The 26648-nt window shown below is 44.4% G+C and overlaps 1 protein-coding gene across 1 annotated transcript in view; it reads right to left on the bottom strand.

The window, feature by feature from the left end:
- Positions 1–26648, bottom strand: part of HEATR4 (HEAT repeat containing 4) — a 597929-nt gene that overhangs the window by 333519 nt on the left and 237762 nt on the right. The window contains exon 6 of the mRNA XM_069638774.1: positions 9611–9799. Coding sequence (XP_069494875.1) covers positions 9611–9799 — 189 coding nt within the window. The remainder of the gene's footprint in view (positions 1–9610; positions 9800–26648) is intronic.

The following is a 26648-nucleotide window of genomic DNA, read 5'->3' as shown; positions in this document are numbered from 1 at the left end:
CAATTTTTTCTGCCCATAGCTGATCCGCAGGGGATGAAACCAGAAGGGGGAGATCTAACACCAGGGAGGGCTGCAACCGTGCCCCAACGCCACCGCATATACCCGGTGAGCGTAAGACATAAGCGAAAGGTGGTACACACAAGTTACATTGCAGACACATAGCCATTCCCATCACCTTGAAGAGGTGCACAGGGTGCTGTGAGCTAGTTCAAGTCCCAGGCCTGGGGACGACAGCACGACCAATCAGTTTAGTATCCAGGGATGGATGGAAGGGAGACAATGGCCAATGATGAGACCATTTCTCTGCAACAATGTAGAAGATAAACGTCATGCGGACGGGATAGGCCAGCCACCTGACAGGCGAGGGCCTTTCCTTGCCCCTTTCAATTTCCACCCCCAAATGAAGAAACCAGTGATAAATATGTTACATTTCAAGACCACTATGGACCTCAAAAAGATCAATTATAGTCCACACCACCATGGTAATATCAGAAGACACCAGGTGCAACTTCAGAAGGAGTTGGTAGGAAACTCGACAATCACTATGAAACCTGCAGACAAAGGAGGAGCCCTTGTGATAATGGACACTCTCCTTTATCATCAGGGCTGTCTAGGTCTATTACAGGATCCTATGACATATCTGGTGTTGGATCATGGTACAACTAATATGATTAAAACTCTGATTGAAGTTACCATTAACAAAGCCAACAAATCTAAATGGATAACACCTCGAACAGCAGACTTCCTGGTCAAGAAATACCCAGTGATATCGGTATTCTATGCACTCCCCAAGTTGCATAAAAACTCCACCAATACACTATTCCGCCCCATAGTGGCAGGGGCTGAGAGTAAATTTGATCCTCTGGAAATCTATCTGGACACAGCCTTACAACCATTAGTCCAACAGAACTCCACATACTTGAAAGACACTTCCCCTTTCTTACAATTACTGAGTGAATTGGACCTCAGAGACCCTGATATCCTCCTTTTCTCTTTGGACGCCAGTAGTCTCTACATCTCTATCCCCCACGGTGAGCGAATTGATGCTATGGAATGGTTTCTATTAAGACACGAGAATGTTCAGATCCATTATGTCTTCGCTATGGAACTCATTCATCTAATACTTTATAACAATTATTTCAGATATGATGGAAAATTCTATCTGCATATTTCAGGGACATCGATGGGGTCCTCGGTAGCCTCCACATATGCTTATAACTTTGAGAAAAATCACATCATGGAAACACAACCCTGGTCATCTAAAATAATGTTCTGGCGGAAATATATAGACAACTTCTTCGCAATTTAGAAAGGAAGCAGATTAGAACTAACAGAGGTATTTGAATACCTGAACAACTGCCATGAACAGATCAAATTCACCCTGGAGATAGGGGAACCAAGTTTGCATTTTTTGCATTCACTGGTTACCTACACGAAGGGGAATCACTTACCATCATATATAGGAAACCCACAGATGTCAACAATATACTCCATTTCAAGAGTTTCCACCGCACACATCTGAAAGAGAGCCTGCCATATATTCAGTTCCTGAGACGGAAAAGGATAATTTCCAACACAGACGCCTTGCAGAGGGAATATGATGTCATGTCAGAGAGATTTAAGAACCGGGGCTACTCTATGGACATACTTGAGAAAGCTATTACAAGAACAGAGATACACAGGATAGAGGATCTTCTGAGACCAGGTTCGAAGAAGGGCAATACCAAGATGGTACGCACTCTATGCTTCTCTGCACAGTCGCTAGGTTAGCACAAAAAAAACTGATAAAACTTGATCCACCATTACATCGCCTGTTCTCAGGTCTGCCCAAGATGGCAAGCAAGGGGGGTAAACACCTGAGAGGTACACTTATCAGGGCAGAAAGTCACAAAAAACCCACACAGAGAGTACTGCATAAATCCAAACCAGGCACATATCCCTGTCTGAATTGTCAGCACCGCTCAAGCATTATCAAAGGTGACCACATCAGACACCCGAACACGGGCAAGAAGATCAGGCTATGAGATTTCTCCACATGCAATAGTAAAAATGTGATCTATGCACTAAGATGCATGTGTGGGAAATATTATGTAGGTCCGACTATACGTAAACTTAGGGACAGATGGGCTGAGCATAAGTTCAACATAAGAATGGCAAACATGAAATCACTGATGTGCAGAAACTTCAGAGACAATCATCACACAATAGCACAGATGAGATGTGTAATTCTGGAGATAGTACACCCACTCCCAAGAGGAGGTGACCTGATAAAAAATATTGCACAGTGTGAATTACCCTGGATTTACCACCTTGATGCAGTAGCCCTATTGGGTATGAATGAAGAGTTTTTATCTAGGACTGTATCTCTAAAAGTTTAGATGGTTGTATAATCATGTATATATGAACTAAATTACTAATTCCACATATGCTTCTAGACTGTAAACTCTTCAGAGATATGTTAATGTAATCACATTTTGTATAAGAACAAGTGACGATTTACTTTGTTTGGTGGGCAATGGATGCTTAAATTGTTACATCTGATGTACTTTTGATGATACAACCTATACAGACATCCGGCTTGATAACTAAAAGAAAGTAGAGATGAATAGTCTACTTATGTACTAGAGAACACATTAATGTATGTTATACCCCTATGGACTTCAGAATGTATGCCCTTGAAAGGGATGAGATACCTTTGAATAACTTGTGTATAGGCGCGTTACAAATGCCATATCATATCATATCATATCATGTAGCCTATACAGACATCCAGATTCATAACCTAAAGAAGATAGAGATTTGTAGTCTACTTATATACTAGAGGGCACATCAAAATACTCTGTACCTCCATGGACATCAGAATGTACGCCCTTGAAAGGAATGAGATAATATGATGGCACTGTTCTAGACTTTATCAGGTCATGAATTGTACCTTGAGTTAAGTTATTAAGTTTAAGGCCAGGGTACCTGAAGTTGCGAGGGGAGAGGACAGAGGGTGCCCAAGGCGGGGTGGTAAATGGATTTGAGCGGGGCAAGATGGGATGCGGGGAGAACTAAGAAGAGAGAACAATAGAAAAGGCAACAAAAAATTAGGGAGGAAATGAAAAGTTTAATAGCATGAAAGGTGAGAGAGGGGCGGAATTTACGGATGTTAAAGAGATGGTAGCGACATGCCCAAGAGGTGAGGGAGATATGATGAGTAAAGGAAAGGGAAGAGTCAAAGTAAATGCCAAGATTACAAGCGTGGTTGGAAATAGGAAGATTAGACAGGGGAAATTGAATAGAGCGAGGGGGAGATGGAGGAGGAAGTGTGTTAGAAGGAAAGAACAAAACTTCAGTCTCATCAGTGTTAAGAGAGAGAGATAGTGAGATGACATCCAGTTTTTAATGGCAGGAAGAGAGATTGAGATGTAGGTCAGAGGTGAAGGACGAAAAGGAGAGGAACAGCTAGGTGTCATTAGCGTAGAAATGGTAAGAAATCCTGAAGGAGGAGATGATAGGGGCAAGGAGTGAAGTGTAAAGAGAGAGAAGGGTCCAAGAACAGAGCCTTGGGGAACGGCGTAATCGAGAGGGAAGGTAGTAGAGGTTCGCCCGCCCCAAGAAACGGTAAAAGAACGGTGGGAGAGGTAAGAGGAGAGCCAGTTAAGGACAGAACTTTTGAATCCAAGGGAGGAAAGAGTATTGAGAAGTAAGGGGTGATCGACAGTGTCGAATGCACCAGAGAGGTCAAGGAGGATGAGGATAGAGGATTGCTTAGAATAGCGAGCAGTAAGGAGAGAGTTAAGGACATAGGTAAGAGCCGACTCAGTGGAGTGTTTGGGGCGGAAGCCAGATTGAGAAGGGGGAAGGAGAGAGTGGGTAGTGACAAAAGTTGAGAGTTGAGAATAGGCTAAGTGTTTGAGTATTTTAGAGAGAAAAGGTAGAAGTGATATTGGGCGAAAGTTAGAAGCGAGAAGAGGATTAGCAGAAGGCTTCTTAAATATCGGGCTGATAGTGGCATGCTTGAAGGAAGATGGTAAGGTGGCCGTAGAGAGACAAGTATTTAAGAAGGAGGTTACATAGGGTCTGAGAGGGGGGTAAATCTCAGGAATAAGAAGGGTTAGGATAGGATCGGAAGGAGCGGCGGTGGGGTGAGATTTAGTTAAGAGGATAGAGACATCAGAAGGAGTGATAGGAGAAAATGTAGACATGCAAGCCGAAGGGGGGTGTATGGAGGGGAGAGGAGAAGAATAAGGAGAACAGACAATTTTTTGGCGAAGAGAAATAATTTTTTCAGATAAGAATTTAGCAAAGTCAAAAGGAGAAGTGCAAGAGATGTCAGGAGGGGAGAGGAGATGAGAGAGGGTTTGAAAGATACGACAAGGATAAGAGACTTGGGAGTGAAGGATGTTAGAAAAGTATGTGCGTTTGGGGGAGTTAAGGCAGGAATCATGGAGCAGGAGCAGATGAGAATGTAGAGTACATCAGTATGGATAACGGATGAATATGGAAGTGCAGAGAGTGTGTAGATCACTGGAGCAGATGAATGCACAGACCTACCGAATGTATAGAGCGTATGAGTGTATAGAGCGGAGGTGTGTATAGAGCGGAGGAGTTTATGGAGCGGAGGAGTGTATGGAGCGGAGGAGTGTATGGAGCAGATGAGTGTATATACACTGAGTGTATGGAGCGGATGAGCGTATAGAGCGGATGAGCGGATAGAGCGGATAGACCGGATGTGTGGATAGAGTGGATAGAGTGGATGGAGCGGATGAGTGGATGGAGCGGATGAGTGGATAGAGTGGATAGAGTGGATAGAGCGGATAAGTGTACAGAACGGATGAAGCTATAGAACAGATGAGTGTAGAGATGAATATATAGCAAGGATATTGCTGTTGATTGCGTGAAAAGCACGAGTGCTTAAAGCAGATGAGTATGTGGAGCAGATGAGTATGTGGAGCAGATGAGTGCGTAGAGGGGATGAGTGCGTAGAGGGGATGAGTGCCTAGAGGGGATGAGTGCCTAGAGGGGGTGTGTGCGCAGAGGGGGTGTGTGCGCAGAGGTGGCGCGTGCGTAGAGGAGGCGCGTACGTAGAGGGAGTGAGTGCGTAGAGGGAGTGAGTGCGTAGAGGGGGTGGGTGCATAGAGGGGGTGGGTGCGTAGAGGGGGTGGGTGCGTAGAAGGGGTGAGTGCGTAGTACATGTGAGAGCATAAAGCGGATGAATGCCGAGCGAACGAGTGCCTGGAGCGAACGAGTGCCCAGAGTGAACGGATGTGTTGCGTAAAGCGGACGAGTACGTAGAACGAACAAGCACAGATTGCATCCAATACTGATGAGTGCGTAGAATGGATGAATACGTAGAGATGCCGAATGCGTAGAGCATGGGGCAGACAGACTTAGGGAAATCGTTGGGTATATTTTATTGGCATGGGAGGTGAGGGGATCTGTGCCCCTGCGCCTGGTTTCGGGATACTTCGGGGCAGACAGGTGCGCATGCATGGGGCAGACAGGTGTGCATGCGTGAGACAGACAGGAGTACATGCTTGGAGCAGACAAGAACGCATGCTTGGAGCAGACAAGAGTACACGCGTGGGGCAGACAAGAGTGGATATGAGGGCATGGAACGGACTGGAGTGCATAGAATTGCGTGACGTATATAGTATGGTTTGGAATACAGAGAACGCTCGAAAGAGCATATAACCCATCTTGACTGGAGTACGCATAATGAACTGGAGCGCGCGGAGCGGACTAAAACGCACGCGGCAATCCGGAATGCATCAATGCGTGGAACGGACCGGAGTGTAAGGAGCAGACTGGGATGCATGGAGTGGATATGATTGCATGGAACGGACTGGAGCGCATATAGTAAGGTTTGGTGAGGTATATAGTAAGGTGCATGGAACGGACTGGAGCGCCTATAGTAAGGTTTGGTGAGGTATATAGTAAGGTTTGGAATCATATAGCCCATCATATCTCACCAGCATGCTTACTCTCTCCTTACATCACCACTCAACTAGAACACAGAGATACTATGACACCATTCGGTATAACTGTTCTCATACCAACATCCGCCGCTCACTCCACATCATTCTAAGTAATCACTGCTGGTTACACACCCCCAGCCAGTCGTTCTCCTCAGGCCTAACGCAGCCACATCTGGTCTGGATAAATCCCGCCAGAACGAACACATACTCCTGATCTCTCAACCATCACACCTACCGCTAAAAGCAGCTATTACACGGATACCACACAAGCTGCACACATACCCGGTGCTCACACGCACCTTTTGACTCTCTCTACTCTCTACTGATCTGAACTTCGGTTCCCGAGGGCGTTCAACCTACCAGCGCCTTCAGACCATACCAATGGTATATAAGGCGCTATATAAAAGCAAAATAATAATAACAATAACACACCAGATTACTATATGAGGTGGATCTACCTCAAGATTACCTCTTACTTTTGGGATCCTATGGTGGACAAATTGGGAATCACACACTTTACTGCAGGATACATTTGAAGGTCAGTATCTGACCTCTTAGAAATGTCCTTCATTGAGAGGACACCACTAGCTAACAGTCTATACCTTTTACTTTTGGTTTTATCACCACCTTTAGCCGAAAGGCGGTCTGGATCCTCCCAACACCCCCCCCCATTTTTAACACTGGACATTGGTTGTCCCTTTCCATTTAACATTTTTAGACCTTTCTCTAAAACAGTGGAACACAGGGACACTTTGCTTATTTAGATTTAATTCTCTAAGATGATCGGGAATCCATGATGCTACCGGTGAGGCCCGTTTGTTTGTTTACAAACATGATGTTATTGCCGTCACTATGGCATGACGTCATCATGTACCGAATACATGATGCTAATTTAAGCGGCCCTCTTACCCTGTACAAACTTCGGACAGCCGTAAAAGAGCACGGGAAACAGGAAATCTTGTTTTTGGCGCATTTTAACTACTTTGAAGATAGTCATAGCGGCAATTACAACATACATGGTACTATAATACAGCATGGGAATAAAAAATCCCATTGTGATAGCATGTCTTAAGGGCACATTACTTGTTTATGTATTGGCTCATTATGAGAAATCGAATGAATTCATCATAAAGCAGCTATACCCCCTACACACCTCGCAGGAGGTGAGTGAACAAACTATAGAACTATGTAAGATCAAGTGTGCTATATTTCGAATGCCCATTTCCATGAATTGGCATCAATCCCTATTGATAACTTTTCACTTTACAGAGGGATCTTGACAAACACAACGTCCAGTACGACTACCCCCACTCATCCTATAGTATTACTACTTAGAGGCTGGGTGAGTATCACATTTTCAAGGCCTATTATGACTTATTTTGGACCCATCTGCCTACCTACTTTATATTGATACTCATCTCTAGCATTAATTCCACTCATAGGAGGAAGAGTGCTCACATATTCTGGATACTGAATGGCGATGACTTCATTTTAATATATGGCTATACTATAAAAACACAAATGCATCAGTTGACTGAGGAAAAGGTGAGGCACTTCACACGTTTCTATATTGCAATATTAGAGTAGCAGTGAGAGAGGACTGAATGCCCCATTGTATTATCATTTCTAGATAACTAGGGATGGAAGGCTACCTACGTACATCACTTTGCTCCTTGGATGAGCCCCTCCAGAGCACTGATACCAGTGGGACTATGAAAAGATGAAGGCTGATATGTAAAGGACAGAATAAATTGGGATTCTAATTGTTGGTTGAGCTGCTGTGAATAATATTAATATAAAAGCAATCACTGTTTACTACCTATGAGCTCATTACTATAGATGACATTGTAAATTATTTTTGTTCTTATTATTTGTAGAACAGACGTCTTACCAAGACCCCTGATAAAGAGAAGTTTTCTCGAAACGCATTGGGTCACATGATTACATTTGTTTTTTTAACAATAATGTGTTATGAATTTATATTGAAATGTTTCAAGTTATTACAATGACTCTATATTGATCAAGTGACTTACTGTTGAACAATTCAAAGGTTTCCAATTTCAATTTTGTGCTACTTATTGGCCTGTCATAGTGTGCCGGGGATGTGAGTTTGCTACTTATGGGAACTTTCCCTGTTTACTATAATTGCAGATATTCTCAGTTAGAGATACTCAGTTGAAAATCTATGGGATAGTTCCGTGGGCCCTTATTTTCAAAGAAGGGTAGCCTGCTATTTAAGACACTCTGCGTGCGTGTAACACTAATTAAACTGGTGTGCCTGGCACACCATTGGGGTACATCACTATAATGTCTTACTATTTCTAAGGAGAGGGTATACCTTAAGGCATCCACAAGGAGCGACAGGCAACAGGAGCATAATTATGAGCCAGGTGGCACAGAGTGACAAGTCTTACCCACTGTCCCTTTCTTGAATACTATTTTATTTGTCTGCCTCGCCCCACAAAAGTTTTGTGCTGTAAATGAACGGATGCACGTGCACCTTCCCGCACAATTGCCAACCCAAAAGACGAGGGAAAGCCAGAAATGGCTAAAATGTTGAGCATCCTTGCTGACGCTTCTGTGCATTTCTTCTCCTTGGGATGGCACTGGTGTAAACTGCTACTGCCCCACATGCACTTCCACCCCTCAAATGTGGGGAAAACAGGCATGGGGTATTTGAAAAGTACTGTAGGCCGAGCATGACTTTGCTAAGACATGCAAGCCCCTCAGGATATCTTATGTGCTATTGGAAATTACTGCATCTGCTAATACTGATGGGCATTCTGCAATGCTTCACAGAAGCCCATTAATGGTAGATTTTGTTTTTCTATCGGCTTTTTCTATCAAAACACATTTTTTCTACACACAGATGGCTGTAGACTCACTTCAAAGTATTGTTGCAAAAGGATAGATACACAGATAGTCTTCCTCATCCCTTGTAATTGGTGGTAATCCTCAAGGGAATGCCTTTCCTCTTATATTATTTAGCATGCATTGTGTTACATTAATTCACATTATTCCAATCTTTGGTTTTTAGTTAAACAAATATGGCGATGATACCCAAATGATACCCAAATTCACCTTACGCCTACAAAAGGACCAAATAATTAATCATTTGCTTGTCCCCACGCCTTGTAGCTGCCAAGGTTTAGGAAGTAATGTAAGTGTCTTGTGTAGCACCCTTTGGTCACTATTGGTGGCCTTGCTGTGCCTAAGTAGCAGCTTGCGAGTGCCTTGATCATTGGGAACTGGGGAGTCTATGGTCAAAATCAACCAATTTAGTATAATTGAATGAATAAAATAAATTAATATTATAAGCCAGGGTCCCGCACCCTGCGGCTCTACAGATATTTTGGAGTATGACTCCATGAGATCTCACTGTTGACTATGCTGGCACAGGCTAAATGAGTTGTAGTCCAAGAGATCCAGAGTGCCAAATGTTGAAGACCACGCTGTATGTCGTTCGATTTCCAAACCACTAATGGAATGAATACCTCTGTTTTGAGAGTCTTCCCATGTTGATGTGTTGTTGATGTGTATCAACAAGGTGTAATGGGAACTCCTTGCTCGATAATCTTTATGGTCTTGTCATGAATTAGGAGGCAGCACATTTGTTTTATAAATGGATTGAGTTAACATGTACTCACCCAACAGCCACGCCTCCTTCCATTCATCCAGCATGTTCTTAATGAGCTGCAGCTCCTGAGGAATACGGACTTCCCTATCTGGATGCTTTTCTCTGGTGATCTTGGGTGCAGGCTGCATTTCTGCTTGTGTATCTACTGGACTGGGTAAAGCCGTCCATCGCAAGGCTCTTCTTTCAGGCTTTTGAAGTACTGTAGAGAAAGAGAAGATACAATGAGATGGGTACCTTATGTTATACAACCACATAAACACAAAGTCACTATGTTTAAAGGAGAACTGTTGTGAGGCAAGACTGAGGAGCCCGCCTAAAATGGTGTTAATTGATTGAGATTCCAATTACAAAGGAGAAGAAATCATCTCATTAAGTAGAGCAGGACATGTTTGAATCAGAATAGGATTGTGCCTAAGTTGGTGTTGATTGATTGAGATTCCAATTACAAAGGAGAAGAAATCATCTCATTAAGTAGAGCAGGACCATGTTTGAATCAGAATAGGATTGTCTGCCAGTAATATGATCTAGTGATTGTGGAGGATGAGAAGATATCTTTGGGCAAAGCCCCTCATCTGTAGATATTAAGATTATGCAGTCTGAGTCAGTCACACCATTACTCTGAGCTCTACTACAGCTGAGGGTGATAATGGTGAGATAGGGCTCTGCTTGGCCAGGCCATTGAGGCGGCTGGCATCTCTTATACGAAACCTTAGTAAATGCCCGAAGGAGGAACTGCTGAGAGATATTTGCGGTGGCCCTGGAGCTCTGGATTGCCTGATAAGGTGTGTGTCTATTTGAGGCAGTAGAGTTACCTCTCCTGCTCTGTGTCTGTTCATGGAGTCACTGCAGCAAATATAGACAGCGGCGGATGAGCAGATGCCATCGGAGTGAATTGGTGTCTGTCTCACAGTGCTGGAGGAACACATCTTCGGCCTCTGCCTACCCAGTCTGGAGCAGTGTGGGTGGGATGGTTACTTAGTGAGCATGGTTGTCTGGACAATCTGCCTATGCTGGAGCCTGCCTGTCCACTCATCCCCCATCGGGTGACCTGAAAACCTCCTTTTATGTTGTTGTGGATACATTTAGATCTATATGCACATAACTGCCACTGCAAAATAATATGTAACTATCAGAAATAAGCTTCTCAAAGAAACAATGGCTGCTCCTAAACAGCAATCACAGGTGGCAGAACTCATTGCAGTGATGCACTAAATGAACAACACTGCAGCTGGTCCATGTGGTTAAGGCATGTGGTTAAGGGAATTAGTAAGAGGTCACACGGATGAATACAAAGATTCAAATAATTAAACGACACAGGTGGGTGAATGGGTGATAAGAGGCATAGACAGGTCAATGATCAAATTCACATATTTTATTCAATTTGTACAAACTTTACAAAAAGGTAAAAACATTTTATTAGTCCACACAATAACATTTTCTAAAATGCATATAAATGCATATTATATATCAAAAAAGTTCTAGAAAAAAATCTATCTAAAAACTATCTGATAAGGCACTGCTAAGTCTAATGCATATAGCCACTGTATACCCAAAACAGTGGGACAAAAAAGTCAGTGCAAAAGGGTAGTCAAAAAGTGCAGTGCCTTATCTTGGAGGGAGAAACACTGCAGAAATGGGCTTCACCTTTCACTCTATAGCACATACTATATATTCTAGGTTTCACCTATGTTTTATATATACCAAATGGTTACAAAATGTGGCCAGGTGCAGCATTCTCCCAATGAATAAAAGTAATTCCCCTGGTCTTTGAACTTCCCTCCACCTCCCGACCTTGTCCACGATGGGTTCTGAATGTGAGTATGTTAAGATATGCAGATATAAATCAGAGTCTTTCAGGTGCCATGAGCATTTAATAAAATGCCAGGAATGTCAGTCTTAATATCATGTGATGCATGAAAAGCCTTTAATAGTGGTTAGTGCATGTCTTTATGGTCAGTGAAGCTACAAATGTTTAGAGCACTAGAATCAGTGCTACTTACAGTAATTGCTTCTCTAGAACGACTGCATAAATGTATAGGCTCAACTGACATTATGATATAGTTGAAAGGAGGAATACATTAAGTGGCTAAAGTGATGAAGTACTTCTCAGAGGTTAAAGAGTCCTTTGTTAATTTTGATTTAGTTTATTACAAATATTTTACACTTTACACATAAATAAACACACATCTCAAAATATCATCATTTTTTTTACTTCCTCTCTTCTTTCAGCTTTGGTCCATCAAAAATGTATAGAGTGTCTTATTCACTTATTGTGTCCATGCAGTTTTTGTCTAATATCTTATCAAGGAACTTTACTCTTGCACATAATCATGCTGGATTTTCTCCTAATAAAAACATGCTCCACCATTCATCTAGTGATAATGTCTTGACATTTATGACATGTTCCAGCAAAAATGTTCTTTCATCGCAGGGTATAATGTCATAAGATGCTCAATTGCTTTGATGCAGTTCGGATGATTACATAAACGGCAAATGTTGTCATGACAGTTCTGTTGTTTCTGAACATGTAGTCATTCCTTCGTTGCATACAAGTTTAACCTCAAGCGCAAGAACTGGTTTCGATGATATTGACTAGGACATTTTCGCAGGTATTTCAGAGTTGTGTTTAGTGCACGAGTTTCATGTGACAAATGTAGGACCGATTTGTATTGTGCTCTCTGTTCATGGGTTTCAATCCAGTCTTGTGTTCTTAGTTTGTGTTTCACCGCACAAGGGTTTGTCATCAAAGTCTCTAGTGATGTCTCCAGATGAAGTAGATGAAGCATACATTTTTCGTACCACTTCTTTAGGAGCCACGGATAAGGTCCAGTTTGGGAAGGTTTCAGCAATCTGTATGGAACTGCTGCATCAGATATACTTATTGGCAATTTCATACTTGATTTCCAGAAGTTTCCTTCAAGAACGTTCCAGATTTTCCATGAGAGATGTATACCCGCTTCATCTCCATAAAATAGGATCTGCAACACTTTTTGTTTGTAAAAAATCGAGTAAAGGTACCATGGTACCAACAGAGCAAAACAATGGCTTTATGAGCAAGACGAAGCTTCAGCCTCCTTTTTGTAAACACTCACTGCATCCTGTACCAATCCTATCACTTCTGTATATATTGGGACAACTAACTACCTTGTAAATATATGTATATTTCTTTGCCCTATGTATATTTATACTTTGTAATATGTAACTGCCTTCCTGTAACTGCCTTTCTGTAACTTCTCATTGTAACCCTTCCAAACATGCGCCCTGATGCCCGTGGGCAGGCTGCACAATATAAATAAATAAATACAAATGCAAATACAAATGGTGAATTTTCCAAATCTTGCATGTAGAATGGCCCCCTATGTTGCTAACATTTTGATTTTAAGTTGCAGTTCAACCAACCATGTTCTTTCTCCAATCATTTTATTACATATGATGCCGAGGTAGTGAACTGACTCACTTGTTGCAGTTGTTCACAGCCTATTTTCCACTTGTAGTTCTTTCCTTTTTTGCCGATGTAGGCAAATGATATAATTTTAGATTTCTTGGTGTTGATTACCAGGTCATTGCTGAGCATGTATTGTTGCAGGGAATCTAGCAGACCTTGGAGCCCAGTTTGCATCTGGTCGGGCAGAACTAATTCATCTGCACAGATGATCAAAGATAACGACTGGTTGTTCATCTTTGGTGAAAAAGTTGTTTTTGCTTTTAGGGGCTAGAAGCAAATCTGCTAAGTATCAGCTGAAGAGTCTGCCGCCAACGATCATCCTTGTTTGACGCTTCTCTCGATCTTGATCTCTCTTGATAATTCCCCTTCTTTGTTAAGACAAATTTGCATTGTCGTATTTGTGTGAAAAGCCCTAACTGCTTGTAGCAGCTTAGTTTAGCCCATAGTTTGGGTCTGCTCGCACAGTCAAAGGCTTGTTTTAGGTCGATAAACACCAGATACAAATTTGATTTGTTTTTAATCGACTGTAATTTCATAACATTGAGGAGGAAGAGGTTGAGGTGGTGCCAACTCCCTTTGTGAGCCCTGTTGGTCTAGGATCAATGATATCTGCTATATTCGCCCATCTTGTCAGCTTTTTCTTGTAAATTTTACGCACAGATTTTACCAATTACATCAAATAAGGCTATTGGCCTGTAATGTGATGGGTCTGCTCTGTCCCCTTTTTTGAATATTGGGACAATGATGGCTGTTGTCCATGATGCCGGTAAGTCACCAACCGCTATAATGTTGTTGAATAGTGCTGAGATGAATATGGCCCAATTTTCTGGTGCTGCTTTGAGCATGCTACTTGTTAGTGCATCAGGACCTGCCGCATGTGAATGTTTTAGTTTCGTATTTGGCTCTCTAATATCACGATTGGTGATGCTGAAAGTCCAAGATTTGGACAGTGTTTTAAATGGTTTGATGTTGTTTTCGGCTGAGTGTGCAAAGAGTTTAGAGTAATGGTCAACCCAGAGTTGTTCTGAAACCCCACTGCTTAGACGTGCTTGATGATTGACAGTGATCTGATTGATGAGTGACCATGTGTCCTTTGCGTTTGGGGTAAGATATCGTTTTGGGCATTCTCTCAGCCTGCTCTTGATCATGTAACAGTTTGATGCCAATTAAACAGTTCTTGTTTCGCTCCTTCCTTATTTAAATTTAATTTGTCAAGGAGAGTTTGGGGATTTTCTTTAGTAGCTTTAAATCAGCGAAGATTTTTCTGCTGTTCAACAACAGCTGTACTGAACTAGTGCTTGGGTTTTATATCTTGTTGTCTGAAGCCCGTTTTTGCTACTTTGTAACTTGAGCTGGGCATAGCATAGTGCAGATCTGTGACGTCACAAAGATTTCAGTACTGGGCAGTAATCGACAGAATGTTGTTTTGTGTGATCTTTAGCCGATTTCCCCCTTGATTTATTGTAATTTTTCCCAGGTGATGGATTGCTGGGAGTATGCCCTTGAACTGACAGGTAAGTACCAGGGAATCATGGTCACTGCTTTTTTGCTGCATAATGTCAAGCCGCTCAATGTTATGAAGATAGTTTAGAGAGGACCAGATATAGTCTATTGTTGAAACTAAATTGTTGCCTCTCCCGGTTTCCTTTCCTGGTATGTCTCCAACTGTCTGGCCGTTCAGCATATCAAATGAGGGCTGTTGTACATGATACCGAAGGATAATTTCTTGCATCCAGATTTGACTCCTACTAGACAGCCTAGTTGAATCTGGTGATGTTATTTTTTGCGGTTTGCCATCTCTGTCAAGACATTTTACATTTAGGTCTCCACAGATTAGGAAGTGAGGATTGCTCAAAGCTATATAGGACTCATCAATGATGTTAGATACAGTTTGTATGAACATAGCAGAAGAAATCACTGCCGGATTCCAGTATAGATTTATCACCACCGTATGAGTGGGATAATTATCCTCAGGGTACTTGTGCTGAAGAACAGTCCACTGGACAAAGGGATTTGGTTTAACAGTCTTTACCACTTGTAGGCTTTGGTCGTGTTTGATCATAGTATGCTGGCATATGGTCTTCCTTGCCGACCTTTTTCTGGAGGATTTATGAGTATTGTATATCCATCCCGTACTGGTGGAGTACAAAGCCAGGTCTCCTGTAGACAAGTAATTGTGTGACAATCCAGGTTCAGTGACATATTATTGAACAGGTGTTTGAATCCTCATATATTCCAGGAAATCAAACTTCCACGTTTTTCGGTCTGACTGTCATCTTGCTAGTGTTGATTTGGGGCTGCCAAGGTTTTCGATAACCAAGCCCAATTGGTTTTATCTTCTGAATTATCTAGCAGGCTATGGAATTCGACCACCTGTCGAGTTTGCGCAGACTTATTGCTGATAGTAACTTTCAGAGGTCCCATCTGAGCATCCAAATTCTTGACAGGGCTCACTTCTGGCCGCAATAGTGTGGCTATTTTGTGGCGGTTGTTTGAAATGTTACTATTATTGTGTTGTTGTGCATTATTTGATGCTAGATAATCTCTCAACTAAAATACAAATGGTAATAATGCAGAATTTGCCTCTAGTAGCGTATGTTTGATGAGTTGGGACTTCACATGAAGGATCACCCAATACTCCTAGATTCCTCTACATATTCAACGATCGAAATATTATCTGACACAATGGTTCTCAGAACAGGCACACTGTGGAGTAAGTGCATCACATGTCTTCGGTTTAAATTTACTTCATCTCTGGGAGTCAATATGTTTTTTAACTGAACTATTTCCAGTCTTGCATAAGCACCAGCAGATCTTCTCACAGATCTGCATGGAGATTTTACCATTGGATTTTTCCTCACTCTGGGCACTCTTGGATTGAGGTAATTTGGCTTGTCCATTTTGTTGTCCTTACTTTGATGATGACTCATGATTGCATTCGATAGTAAATGACAACGTTTTTCGGGAAATGTTAAGAATATTGGTGAGCTAGCTATTTGGTGTAACATCTTCTTTTCCTTCCTTTGCTCAGTTATTTTCACAGCATTGTTATCTATATGTAGGCAAGGCGTTCCCCATGCTCTAACTTGTGGCTCAGGTGAAGTGTCATGTATTTTATCGTCTTGGCCATTTTTGTCCTCTAAATATTGCGATAGATCATCTATCAGGTCAAGGTCCTCGAGGTTGGTCACCTCATTCAACTGTCTAGTACAGAACTTTAATTGATATTCTTGTGTTGTTGCCGATTTATTTTGATTGCGCTGTTCATGCAATATCATTTTGAGTAGAATGCTCGGGTGCCTTAGGTCTCAGCATGCTTCTGTTTTGTTGATTGGTCTCACACTATTCTGAGTGAGCAGGTAGTGTTGTCAAGTTCCCAAGGAACGCACAAGAGCCATTTCATTTAAGTTTGGGACCAATTTTAACATGCTTTGGTTTCTTTTTTGCAGCTGCAAGAAAGTTAGTTACCTATACCGGGGCATGAAGATTCTATTGTGCTGGACTGAGGTTGTTTTTTGAATACTGAGAACACTTCGTCCTCTTGTTGAGAATGATCCCATTGTCCACTGATGATGAAGGTGGTATTTCTTGTGGTACATCCTAGTACATTCTGCATACCACCATTGTTTTGCACCAAGCCGGCTCTTGACGACACTTTACTTCTATCGCAAGTATTGACTCATCAGCCTGGTGGTGCTCAATCACGATAGGCCCAGCCGTGTAGTTTATCATGCACCGCTTTGGATTTGCATGCTGTTCTTTTTGTATCACAGATGCCTTTATGAGCTTAATCGATTTGTCGCCAGTAGGTCTACTAAGCGATAGCTCCAGACTTTCAACGTCGACGACTGGTCCGCCTTACTTAATTGGATTCAGTGGTCTCTGTGGTGGCAACTCAATAAGCTGTTTTCTAATCCATTTTGTGGAATCCATCACGGCTGCCATCATGATTGCTTCTTTCCATTTGGTCACCACTAGCCAAGTCACATAGTCGAGCTTGCCACCTTGCTGGTGTTTCTGCCTCATGGTCGAGTCTGGCTTGTACTTTGGTAGTAAACGTCTCCAGGTAAAGCAGTTTTGTGTGCATCATGGTAAGTAATGTGGTGTGGTCTTTGAGGTTTTCATTAATTGTTTCATACAGCTTTAAAAAAAAAGGTGCCAGGGAGATGGATAGGGCTGCCATTACATTATTATGGATTTGTATGCCCGTGGCTACTGACAATTGTGCCTTGTCTATTGATTTTACTGTAGTTATGATAGTGACGTTCAGTTGCTTCAGTTGAGTTGCTCGAGTCACTTGATGAAAGGCAATTTTGTACAAGAGGTAGTTGTGGGTCAGGCGATTGAGCTCCAGTTCAAATGCTAAGTCCGCACAAGATTGGTGCACTGGAAGTGCTTTCTCGCGTGGCGGCTTAAGGTTGAGGTTATCTCTTTCCTGAGCTTCCCAGTCAATAAACTTTTCCGATCTCACTTTAATTGCCGGCAAAGCATTTTGGGTGAATGGGTTATTGACTAACAGCGCTAGACAGGCACTGGTGTGACCTGTTTTTTCTTTATATTTTTTCATAGTTTCAATTGTTTCCACCAAGATAAGCAGTACAGCAGCGCCCGGAACACCTGTTTTTGCTTTGATATGCTCATCACATTCTTCAAACTCTACGGCGAGAGACTTTTCATTTGCAGCGTTACATGTTTTGTACTTGAGCGCAAAGCTTGTAGGTGTAGAAACCTGCCGTTGTCATGTACTTGGCGAGATAGTAGCATAAGTGAGAAACATGGCTCTTGAAGATGTACAAGCTACTGGTCGCTTCTCTAGCCGATTACCGTTGTTGATAGTTCGGCTGTACTTAATGCCAGTGACAGCTGCTAAGTTATGAGGCGGATCCTTGCCTCTATGTGTTTACCTGCGGGGTCACATCGCTCATGGATTTTCTGCAGTTCTGTATACGCTTAATGAGGTGGGATCGCAGATGTTTCCGCGATTGCAGTAGTGTCTCACCATGAATTAGAGCTTGTGTGCTACACCATTGTTTGATATTCCAAGCGGGAGAGGCTTGTGGTATTTGTGGAAGTATTGTCGGAGGATTTTGGGTATGCACAGGCTTTGGTCTGTCAGTTCTAGCATCTTTTTACGGCAGAGATGTAGGAAACACGTCATTGAATGCATTGTCTGCTTTAAGCAGTTCTGCATTGGTGATGTCGTGCTGATTGTCACTGCCTGTGTGTGGCGCGTGCAAAACATATGTTTTACTAGAATTTTTGGAGCGGCCACTCACCTCCGCAGGTACGACAGACTCACCCCGTAATTTCTTCCATTATGCAGCTGTGCAACCGCTGTTGCTGACGCATTCGAGGAGCCTGATACACAGTGGTGGGGGAAGTTGACAGGGCCGGCATCTTCATTCTCCGATCTCCATTCGACTAGGTCTCCCAAGTGGAGGTAAAGTGTTCCAGAGGGGATCAGCCTCCAGTCGTGGCCCTGGAGGGACTGGGGGAGACTGGACTCTCGCCGGACTCACGCTCCGGTGCTACGCACCTCCTGGCTCAGTTATAGGAGATCCAGTTTCATTAAAGGAGCAGGAGCACTTTTCGGCAGGCAGCAGCAGGGAGCACAACCAAACGCCAACAGAGTCCTTCTTTGAAGAAGGTGACAACCTTCACGCTGGATGGCAAATACACTGAGCAGGAATCAACAACAAAAATATTATTGAGAAGATAAAGAGAAACAACGGTTCTTTGGTGGTGGGGGAGGACGGTCTTAATGCACTTTTCAATGTTAGAAAAGCTTGCATAGTAAAATCTCCAACAGAAGATTCCTTCGAGACATCAGAGATATCCGATGTTGTGCTTGAAATTGAATGTACTTCCAACAAGAGAAGTTTCAAGAGCAAGGGAAAAAATACCAGGGAACTTATGACATTGTAGGTTCTGCGCCCAAGAAGTGGAAACACTGTATCACCTTGTCATTGTTCAGCCCTTCAACTTCGATGTCCTGAACTTTTTGCTCGTTTTGTCTCTAAGGAGTACTTTTTAAATACTGAATTGTTTTGGGTTAGTATTTTAAACAATAATGACATTTCATTGGATATAGCGATTTAAACATTTCTGGAACTGATTTTAAATAAGTGAATGGCTATGTATTGTATACCTTTTTACTGGTGATTTGAATTGTGTGTTTTTATTATTGTTGTTTGTTATTGTTATTACAAAGGTTTTCTTGTAAATGTAAGCAATTAAATAAATACATTATGATGCTGAGTCTTGTGACACCTTATTTAGAGGTAAGCACTGACTTCAATTGTCACGGTTTTGACGGTAGTAATATGATTGCAGCGGGTTATACATGAACTCGATAGCACATTGAGTGGTCCCTCTTTCTCTCCACAGGTTTTCTGCTGTGGATGCAGCAGGCTCGTCTAATATTGGGTGAGATTTTGCCCATTTGCTCACTGAGTTTTTTATGGCTCGATTGGGGTTCAAATTGTACTGTGTTGATGTTTCCTGATAGTGGCATCTGTTGCGTGGGACTGATGAGGACCGGTTACACTGCCATGATTGGTTTGTATAAATGTTCTGCTTTTTGCAGCCCACACATAACAAAGACTGATTCTTTTCAGTCGATTTTGTGCCGCCCTCAAAAAGCAGAACTAGCACATGTCTGGGTGTGAGGAGGGGGTGTTCACAACTCCATCCTCCCAGGCAAGCCGTTCCCCTAACCACCCGCACCCACTGCCCCTCCTGCGCTTATGGGAATTCATATCATTCGGGGGTATCACCCCACACCGCCCCTTTCCTCCTTGCTCCCCCGCCCTCCCACGGCCCCCTTTTTACCCCAATCATTCCCACACAATCACCCACCAAATACACATGCAAACATGCAATTTACCCCTGCCCCTCATTTTTTTAATAAATCGATTTATATACTTAGTACCCCACGATCAGCAACAAGATTTACCATTTAGTGTACAGAAGAACCTTCTGATGAAATGAAGGTCAGTTAATAACAGACTCTCAGGGTGTTGCTATAGCTAACTTGAGTAGCCTGCATTTTGCTGAGACAGTTAATTTCTCATTGTTGGTTGACCGAATATTTCTTGTCTGATGAAGCAATATCGACCTGAAGAAGGCGATGCTGTTTAAAAATAATTAAAAAGCTGTAGCCAAAACTCGTGTTGGCCCTGAACTATATGGAGTTGTTTCGATTTTTGCTTTTTTCTCTTCTCTTTTTAGAAATTGTTCATAGCCCTAGGTGCAGAGCTTTTGGCCGTGGGCTGTTTTGTAGTACTGGCACATGCGTGTTCATGCATCACTGCCTTACTGTATTAATTACTGTTATTTGCACAGAAGGTTTTTTGCACATTGTCTTTTTTAGATAATGTTTAGATGTGTGTTGTCAGTTTTGGTTGTGTGGAATGTCATTGTTGTCATTATGGGTAACAATTGGTGTCTTGTTGTGTGTTAATGTTTCAATGTTGAAAAACCTTGTATGTATATGTTGGTTTGGATTCTTATGACTTAACTCATGTTATAAATTTGCACTGTAAACAGAAACTGCCAATAAAATAGCATATTTAAAGAGCATCTAGCTTCACGAAAGGGGATTTTTTCACTAACTTACTTGAGTATTTGATTAATTGAATGTGGCTATCAAATCTTTTTTACATTAATTTTACTTAGGATCCTACTTTTGTGTTTTTGAGAAATCAAACAGAGCTGGGGAGCAGGGTGCCACCAGCTGGTGATCCCACGTTTCCGGTAGGGGGATCCAGGACCACAGCACGGCAGGCACCCTGCCCGCTCCTGATAAAATGTCTTTGCAATTTACAGCTCTCCCAGCCTCTCCACTCACTCTCCCACTATTTCCTTCTGATGACTTTTGGCTTTGTTTTCAGCTCGTTCACCCTTCTAAACTTCTCGTTCTCTCTCAAAGTCCTTCCAACCCCTGACCTTTTGCTCTTGTTCTGTCTTCTAAAATGTAACCCCTCTTTTTATTTCCTCTTCCAGCTTCCAGCTTCATCAACTCTTTCTAAAAGCACAATACCCTCATCGTATTCTCAAAGAACCTCATCTTCTTTGATCTCTATAAACTGTGGTAGGTCTTCTTCACTTTGGTATTACTCTCCTCCATAAGCTCCTGGGTATATCCTCTAATCACCTAATTGTGCTTGCTTGCTTGCTTCTATTTCTCTTATTAGTTCCTGTACTTACCCTTTATCTCTCTCGCTTCATTTCCTTTTCTTCCTAAGCCCCCATTTGCATGTGTCTTCGTCTATGGTGAATCAGAAGGAGGACTCTGACTACTAAGTGGCATGTTATTTAAAAAACAAATTAAAATACAAAAAAAACACCAATCTAACCCTACCGCTATGAGGGACATTCCCTGCCTAATGAAACTAAAACTAAGGGTGCTTGCCAAAGTCTGAAATTAAATAGTCCTGATGCCAAATCCTTGAAGCTAACTGGCCCTGCCAATTAAAAAATAATAAAAAGAAGGAGGCCGGAGAAATAGGCTCTGTCTTCGGCTTCAGCCAGGCAAAATCAAGTGGTTCTTTTTCCAGCAAGTTTACAAAGTTTGTCAATGTGTTAAAACACAGTTTACAAGGATCTCCTTCTATAGGGTTACAAAGTTCGTCAATGTCCTAAAATATAGTTCACAACCTCTTTGCAGGTCGGTTGGCTAAATGTTAATATCTTGCATACGGCATCCTCTTCTTCAGGAAAAATACGTTTTTTTTTCATACAATTTCGCAAAATTTGACTGGATGCTTGAAACCCTCCAGTTTGTCTTTCTCTACAGTTCTTTTTTATTAAACATCATGATTCTCTGACTCTCAAAAATCCTCTGGCCCTCTGACACGCTTACTTTCTCTTGGCCTCAGTGAGGCCTCAGCCCGTTTGGGTTTTTCTCAGTTCCTGTAACCCTGATTCCTCGCTCAGCCTCTAATGTTACAGTCTATTAGTTTCTGAGGCTCCCTAAAATCCTCTAGCCTTCTAGTAGCCTTATTGCAACTTGATTTAAATAGGGTGTCTGCCCATTTGGGTTTATCAGGCTCAAATAACATTGTCGACTTTCCCAGCCTTGACAGTCTCCTGGTTTCTCGGGGCTCTCGGAAGCCCTAAGGCCCTCTGATGTGCTTGCTCTCTCTCTGCCCAGGTTTATCAAGCTCCCGTAACCTTTTATGGCTTCTCCAGCCTCGACAGTCTCTTAGATTCTCAGGGCTCTCCAATGCCCTATGACACCCTGATGGGCTTGCTTTCGTTCTGCCTGGGTTAACCTTGTTGGCTTCTCCAGCCTTAGCAGTCCCTTAGTTTCCCGGGTGTCTTGACTTGACGTGTCGTGAAGAACATATGGTCCTCTGTCCCCAAGTTCCACACAGGGATAGAGAAAACTACTCCCTGTGCGAGCCTTGAGGCCACAGGTGGTTGTTGTTTCGCAGGATCAGACGCCGCCGAGGACCCCTGAGCTGTTGGAATGAATTCAGGTATTAGCACAAACAAGCACAGTACTGTAAACAATGTAACTGTTATTGAAAAGGGGCTTACCTAAGTTTAATGGAAAGGTGCTAGGAACTCTGAGGCTGTGGTGCAAGGAAGCGTCGGCAATCCATAAAGCCAGGCGCCAGAAACTCAGCGCTGGCTACACACCTGATGATTCCTGGATGTATTTGTGACACTGTGGAACTCGTGGACTCCTTGGAGGCACCGTAGCAGTTCAAGGAACCTCGAAGACAGAAGAGTAAATGACAAAGCAGAGAAGGGTAATCCAAACAATCCGTTAAGCGTTAGTCAAAAATCCAAAAGTCCGTAAATCCGAGCAGAAACCAAAACCACAAATCCAAGGAGCAAGAATAACCAGTCCGTAATCCATAAACTTGAGGTCTTATTTCAATGAATCCAAAACATGAATCGAAACGCCAAACAGTGTCGTGAAACAGCTGTGAAGCGGCGAATGATTCAGATTGCACGGCTTTTATGTCTGCCGACTCCCGATCACGTGAGCGGAGCTCAGGGCACGTGACCGGGAAGTCGGCCCGGAACCAGGAAGTGGTTGCAGTCGGCTGCTCCAGCCCGCTCGCAATCTCCATGGCAGTTACTACTGGAAACGAGGGAACAAACAAAGTTGCCCTCTGACAGAGTCTTGGAGCTGATGACGCTTCCTCCGCACCACAGGTAGCATGACCTTATGAAGGGCTGACTGTGACTTGGGGAGTCTAGCTGTGTTATGTGTCGGGGAGTGTCTAGCTGTGTTATGTGTCGGGGAGTCCCCAGGGTATGAGTGTTATGTAAAGCGGTGTGCCTGAGGGTAACCTTCCTTCTGCGCATGACAGAGCCCCCCCAATGGCCCACGACCATGTGGGCATGCGGGATGGTCTAGGTGAAAACGAGAAACCAGCCGCGGGGCATGGACATCTGCCGCAGGAACCCAACACCGTTCCTCCGGGCCAAAACCCACCCAGTCCACAAGATACTGGAGACCACCCCTAACTACACAGGACCCCAAAATGTTCGACACCTCATACTCCTCAGAACCACCCACAGAAACGGGGCCAGGGGCAGACCTGAGACGGGTAGGAGCGGCACATGGTTTCAATAGGGAGGTATGAAACACGGGATGGATGCGCCAAGAAGCGGGAACAGAGAGGCGATAGGCCACCGGGTTGATCACTGCAGAAATCCTAAAGGGTCCTACAAAACGGGGAAGCCATTTGCGACAGCCTGGTAATCTGAGGTGACGTGAAGAAAGCCAAACCCTGTCCTCCACAACATAGGAAGGTGCCACAGCCCTCCGTCTATCAGCCGCAGACTTCGCCTATGCCTGAGCCTCGCGAAGATGAGTGAGCGTTTGGGCATGGACAGCTGTCAGGTCTCGGGCGCATGCAACCGCGGCAGGATTAAGAGAAAGCGTGAAATCAGGACTAGGCAAGGTAGGGGGGTGCTGACCATACAGAACATAAAAAGGAGAAGAGCCAGTAGAAGCGTGCAAAGAGTTATTGTATGCGAATTCAGCAAGGTGTAAGACACTTAGCCATGATTGTTGGTGCTGTAAAATGAGATAACGTAAATACTGCTCCATGGCCTGGTTCACCCTCTCAGTCTGGCCATCCGTTTCCGGATGATGGGCGGATGAAAAACGGGAATCAATGCACAGGAGACCCGTGAGCGCCCGCCAGAACCGAGACGTGAATTGCGGCCCCCTGTCCGAGATGATAACCGTGGGTAGCCCAAAAAGACAGAAGACAGATTTAAAGAAAAGGTTGGCCAAGACTGGGACGGACGGAATGCCAGAACAGGGAATAAACCAAGCAACCTTAGAGAAAGAATCCACCACCACCCAAACTGTGTCGAAGCCCTTTGTTTCAGGCAAGTTCGTCACAAAATCCATCGAAACCGTGTGCCAGGGTCTAGGAGGTACAGGTAAGGGATGTAAGAGACCCACTGGGCACCCCCAGCAATGTTTACACTGGGAACATATTGCACACGAGTTCACATAGCCTTCGACATCGCGTTTCATGGAGGGCCACCAACACCAGCGTTTGAGAAGGTCCAACGTCCTCTTTTGTCCAGGATGTCCATTAATGGCTCTGTCATGGGACCATTCCAGAGCGAGGTTGCGGGTGTCTGCTGTTGGTAACCATAATTTATTCTGGATAAAAGGTAACCCATCATGAAACACCGGATCGCACTCAGAAACTTGTTCAGGATGTAGCAAAACCCATGTACGAATTGATTTCAGTAGTGGTAAAGGAGGTGTACAGAGACAAATGACATGTTGATCTAATAGGGTTTCAGGAAAAACGGGTAAGGAGACTCCGCCAGGGGAACGCGACAATGCGTCTGCCTTTCCATGGGACAAGCCCGATCGATGTTGATCTGGAAGTCGAAGGCCGCAAAGAATAAATGCCACCACACCTGCCAGCTATTGATACACTTGAGCGAGGCCAAATCCTGGATATTACGGTGATCTGTGAATACCGTGATTGGATGTTTTGCCCCTAATAGATGATGTCGCCAGACTTGAAAGGCATCTTTGATGGCCAATAATTATTTTTCCGTAACAGTATAATGGCTTTCGGTAGGGGAAAACTTTCGGGAATGAAATGCTACCAGATGTAGCTGACCTGAAAAGGGACAATGCTGGGATAACACTGCGCCAAGAGCAAATGAGGATGCATCTGCTTCCACTATGAAAGGAAGTTCTGGGTCGGGATGTTTTAGAACGGGGGCAGTGGTAAAAGCTGTCTTTAATGCATCAAAAGCAGTCTGATGGGGTGTGGCCTGGAGCGGCGCGGATGAGGCTTCTCCATTGATGGCCTCCGTTGGGGTCCGCGGCTCAGACTGATCTTTTGCCGGTTGCCGCTATGCTGTAACGGCCTCCTGGCAGGGATCTGAAGCGGAATGTCTCCTGCGCCTGTGGCTACATTCCTGGCCCTTAACGCGGCAGAGTGGCTGAAAACGCGGCGTTGGAACTTCTCCACGGTGTTCCCCGCCGTGATTCAAGATGGCGGCCGCGACTAGGGCCCTTCGCCGCCGCGGCCCGCTGGCGCTCTTCTGCCTGATGCGGGGCGGGGCAGTTTGGCTCCAACATGTAACAGCACTCCTGTAGTACCTGCCGCCTCCCCCATCCCTCATCTGCACAGGGTCTTCGATTGAGACGGCTGGGTCCGGCGACCGCCATTCCAACGCCGAGAGCTACAGCGCTGCATCCTCCCCCCTCTCCTGGGCCTGGTAACGCTGGGCCTCCCCGCAAGATGAGCTCCGGCGGACCCGCCGCTTAGCATCCGGTGCCCTAAGCCAGTGGTGCCTGCAGCTACCACCTCCAGCGCGGTCGGCGCTCTACTTTCCAGGCGGGCGCCGATGGCCCCACTAAGCATCCCAAGCTCCGGCGGACCTGCCGCCCAGCAGCTGGCACCCTGAGGAACCGACGTGGCTACAGCTACAGGGAGCCCTCCAAGAGGAGGACCCCCCTGCCACTATCTTCAGTGGGATGGACGCGCCACTCCCCAGGTGAGCGCCTCTGGCCCCATTGAGTGAGGTGGCCCCTGAGCCTCCCCACTTGCATCCACGACTGGCTTCCCCCTGGGGCTTGCCCGGAGGCCCGCCGCCATCCCTGAGGCCTCCCGGATCGCGCTCCCCCACCTCCTAGTGATCGCGGTCCGCTTCCACTGCGGTGGTCCTGGTGCTCCTCCAGCTTCCTGGGGGCCCCTGCCCACCATCGCCACGCACCGGTGGAGCGGAACCACCTCCACCCCATTGCTTTGGATCCGGGCCTCTCACCTTGTGTGGCTTCTCATTACAACACGATTACTATCCCGTGAAGGCACTCCTGCCCCTCCTCCCTGAGAAATCTCCTGGGGCTCCCCGGCCCACTCCATTCCTATCGCCACCTTAGGCTCCTGTGGCCCCTGGCAGCGAGCATATTCTCCCCCCTCCTCCTTAAGCCATGACCAAGGTGGTGAAATCATCGAGGGGCACCGACATTGCCACCATGCTACAGGCCCCGGAGAAGGGGAAGAAAACCGACCCCCCAAACCTAACTCCCCAGAGGGCCTCCGATGTGAAGGGCATGCTGGCCACCAAGGAAGACCTCCAAGTCTTTATGTCT

Source organism: Ambystoma mexicanum, chromosome 14 (genome assembly GCF_040938575.1).
Source record: "Ambystoma mexicanum isolate Mex_15411 chromosome 14, UKY_AmexF1_1, whole genome shotgun sequence".
Taxonomy (NCBI): Eukaryota; Metazoa; Chordata; class Amphibia; order Caudata; family Ambystomatidae; genus Ambystoma; species Ambystoma mexicanum.
The sequence above is the reverse complement of the archived record's forward strand: the minus strand, read 5'-3'. Positions and strand labels throughout refer to the sequence as shown.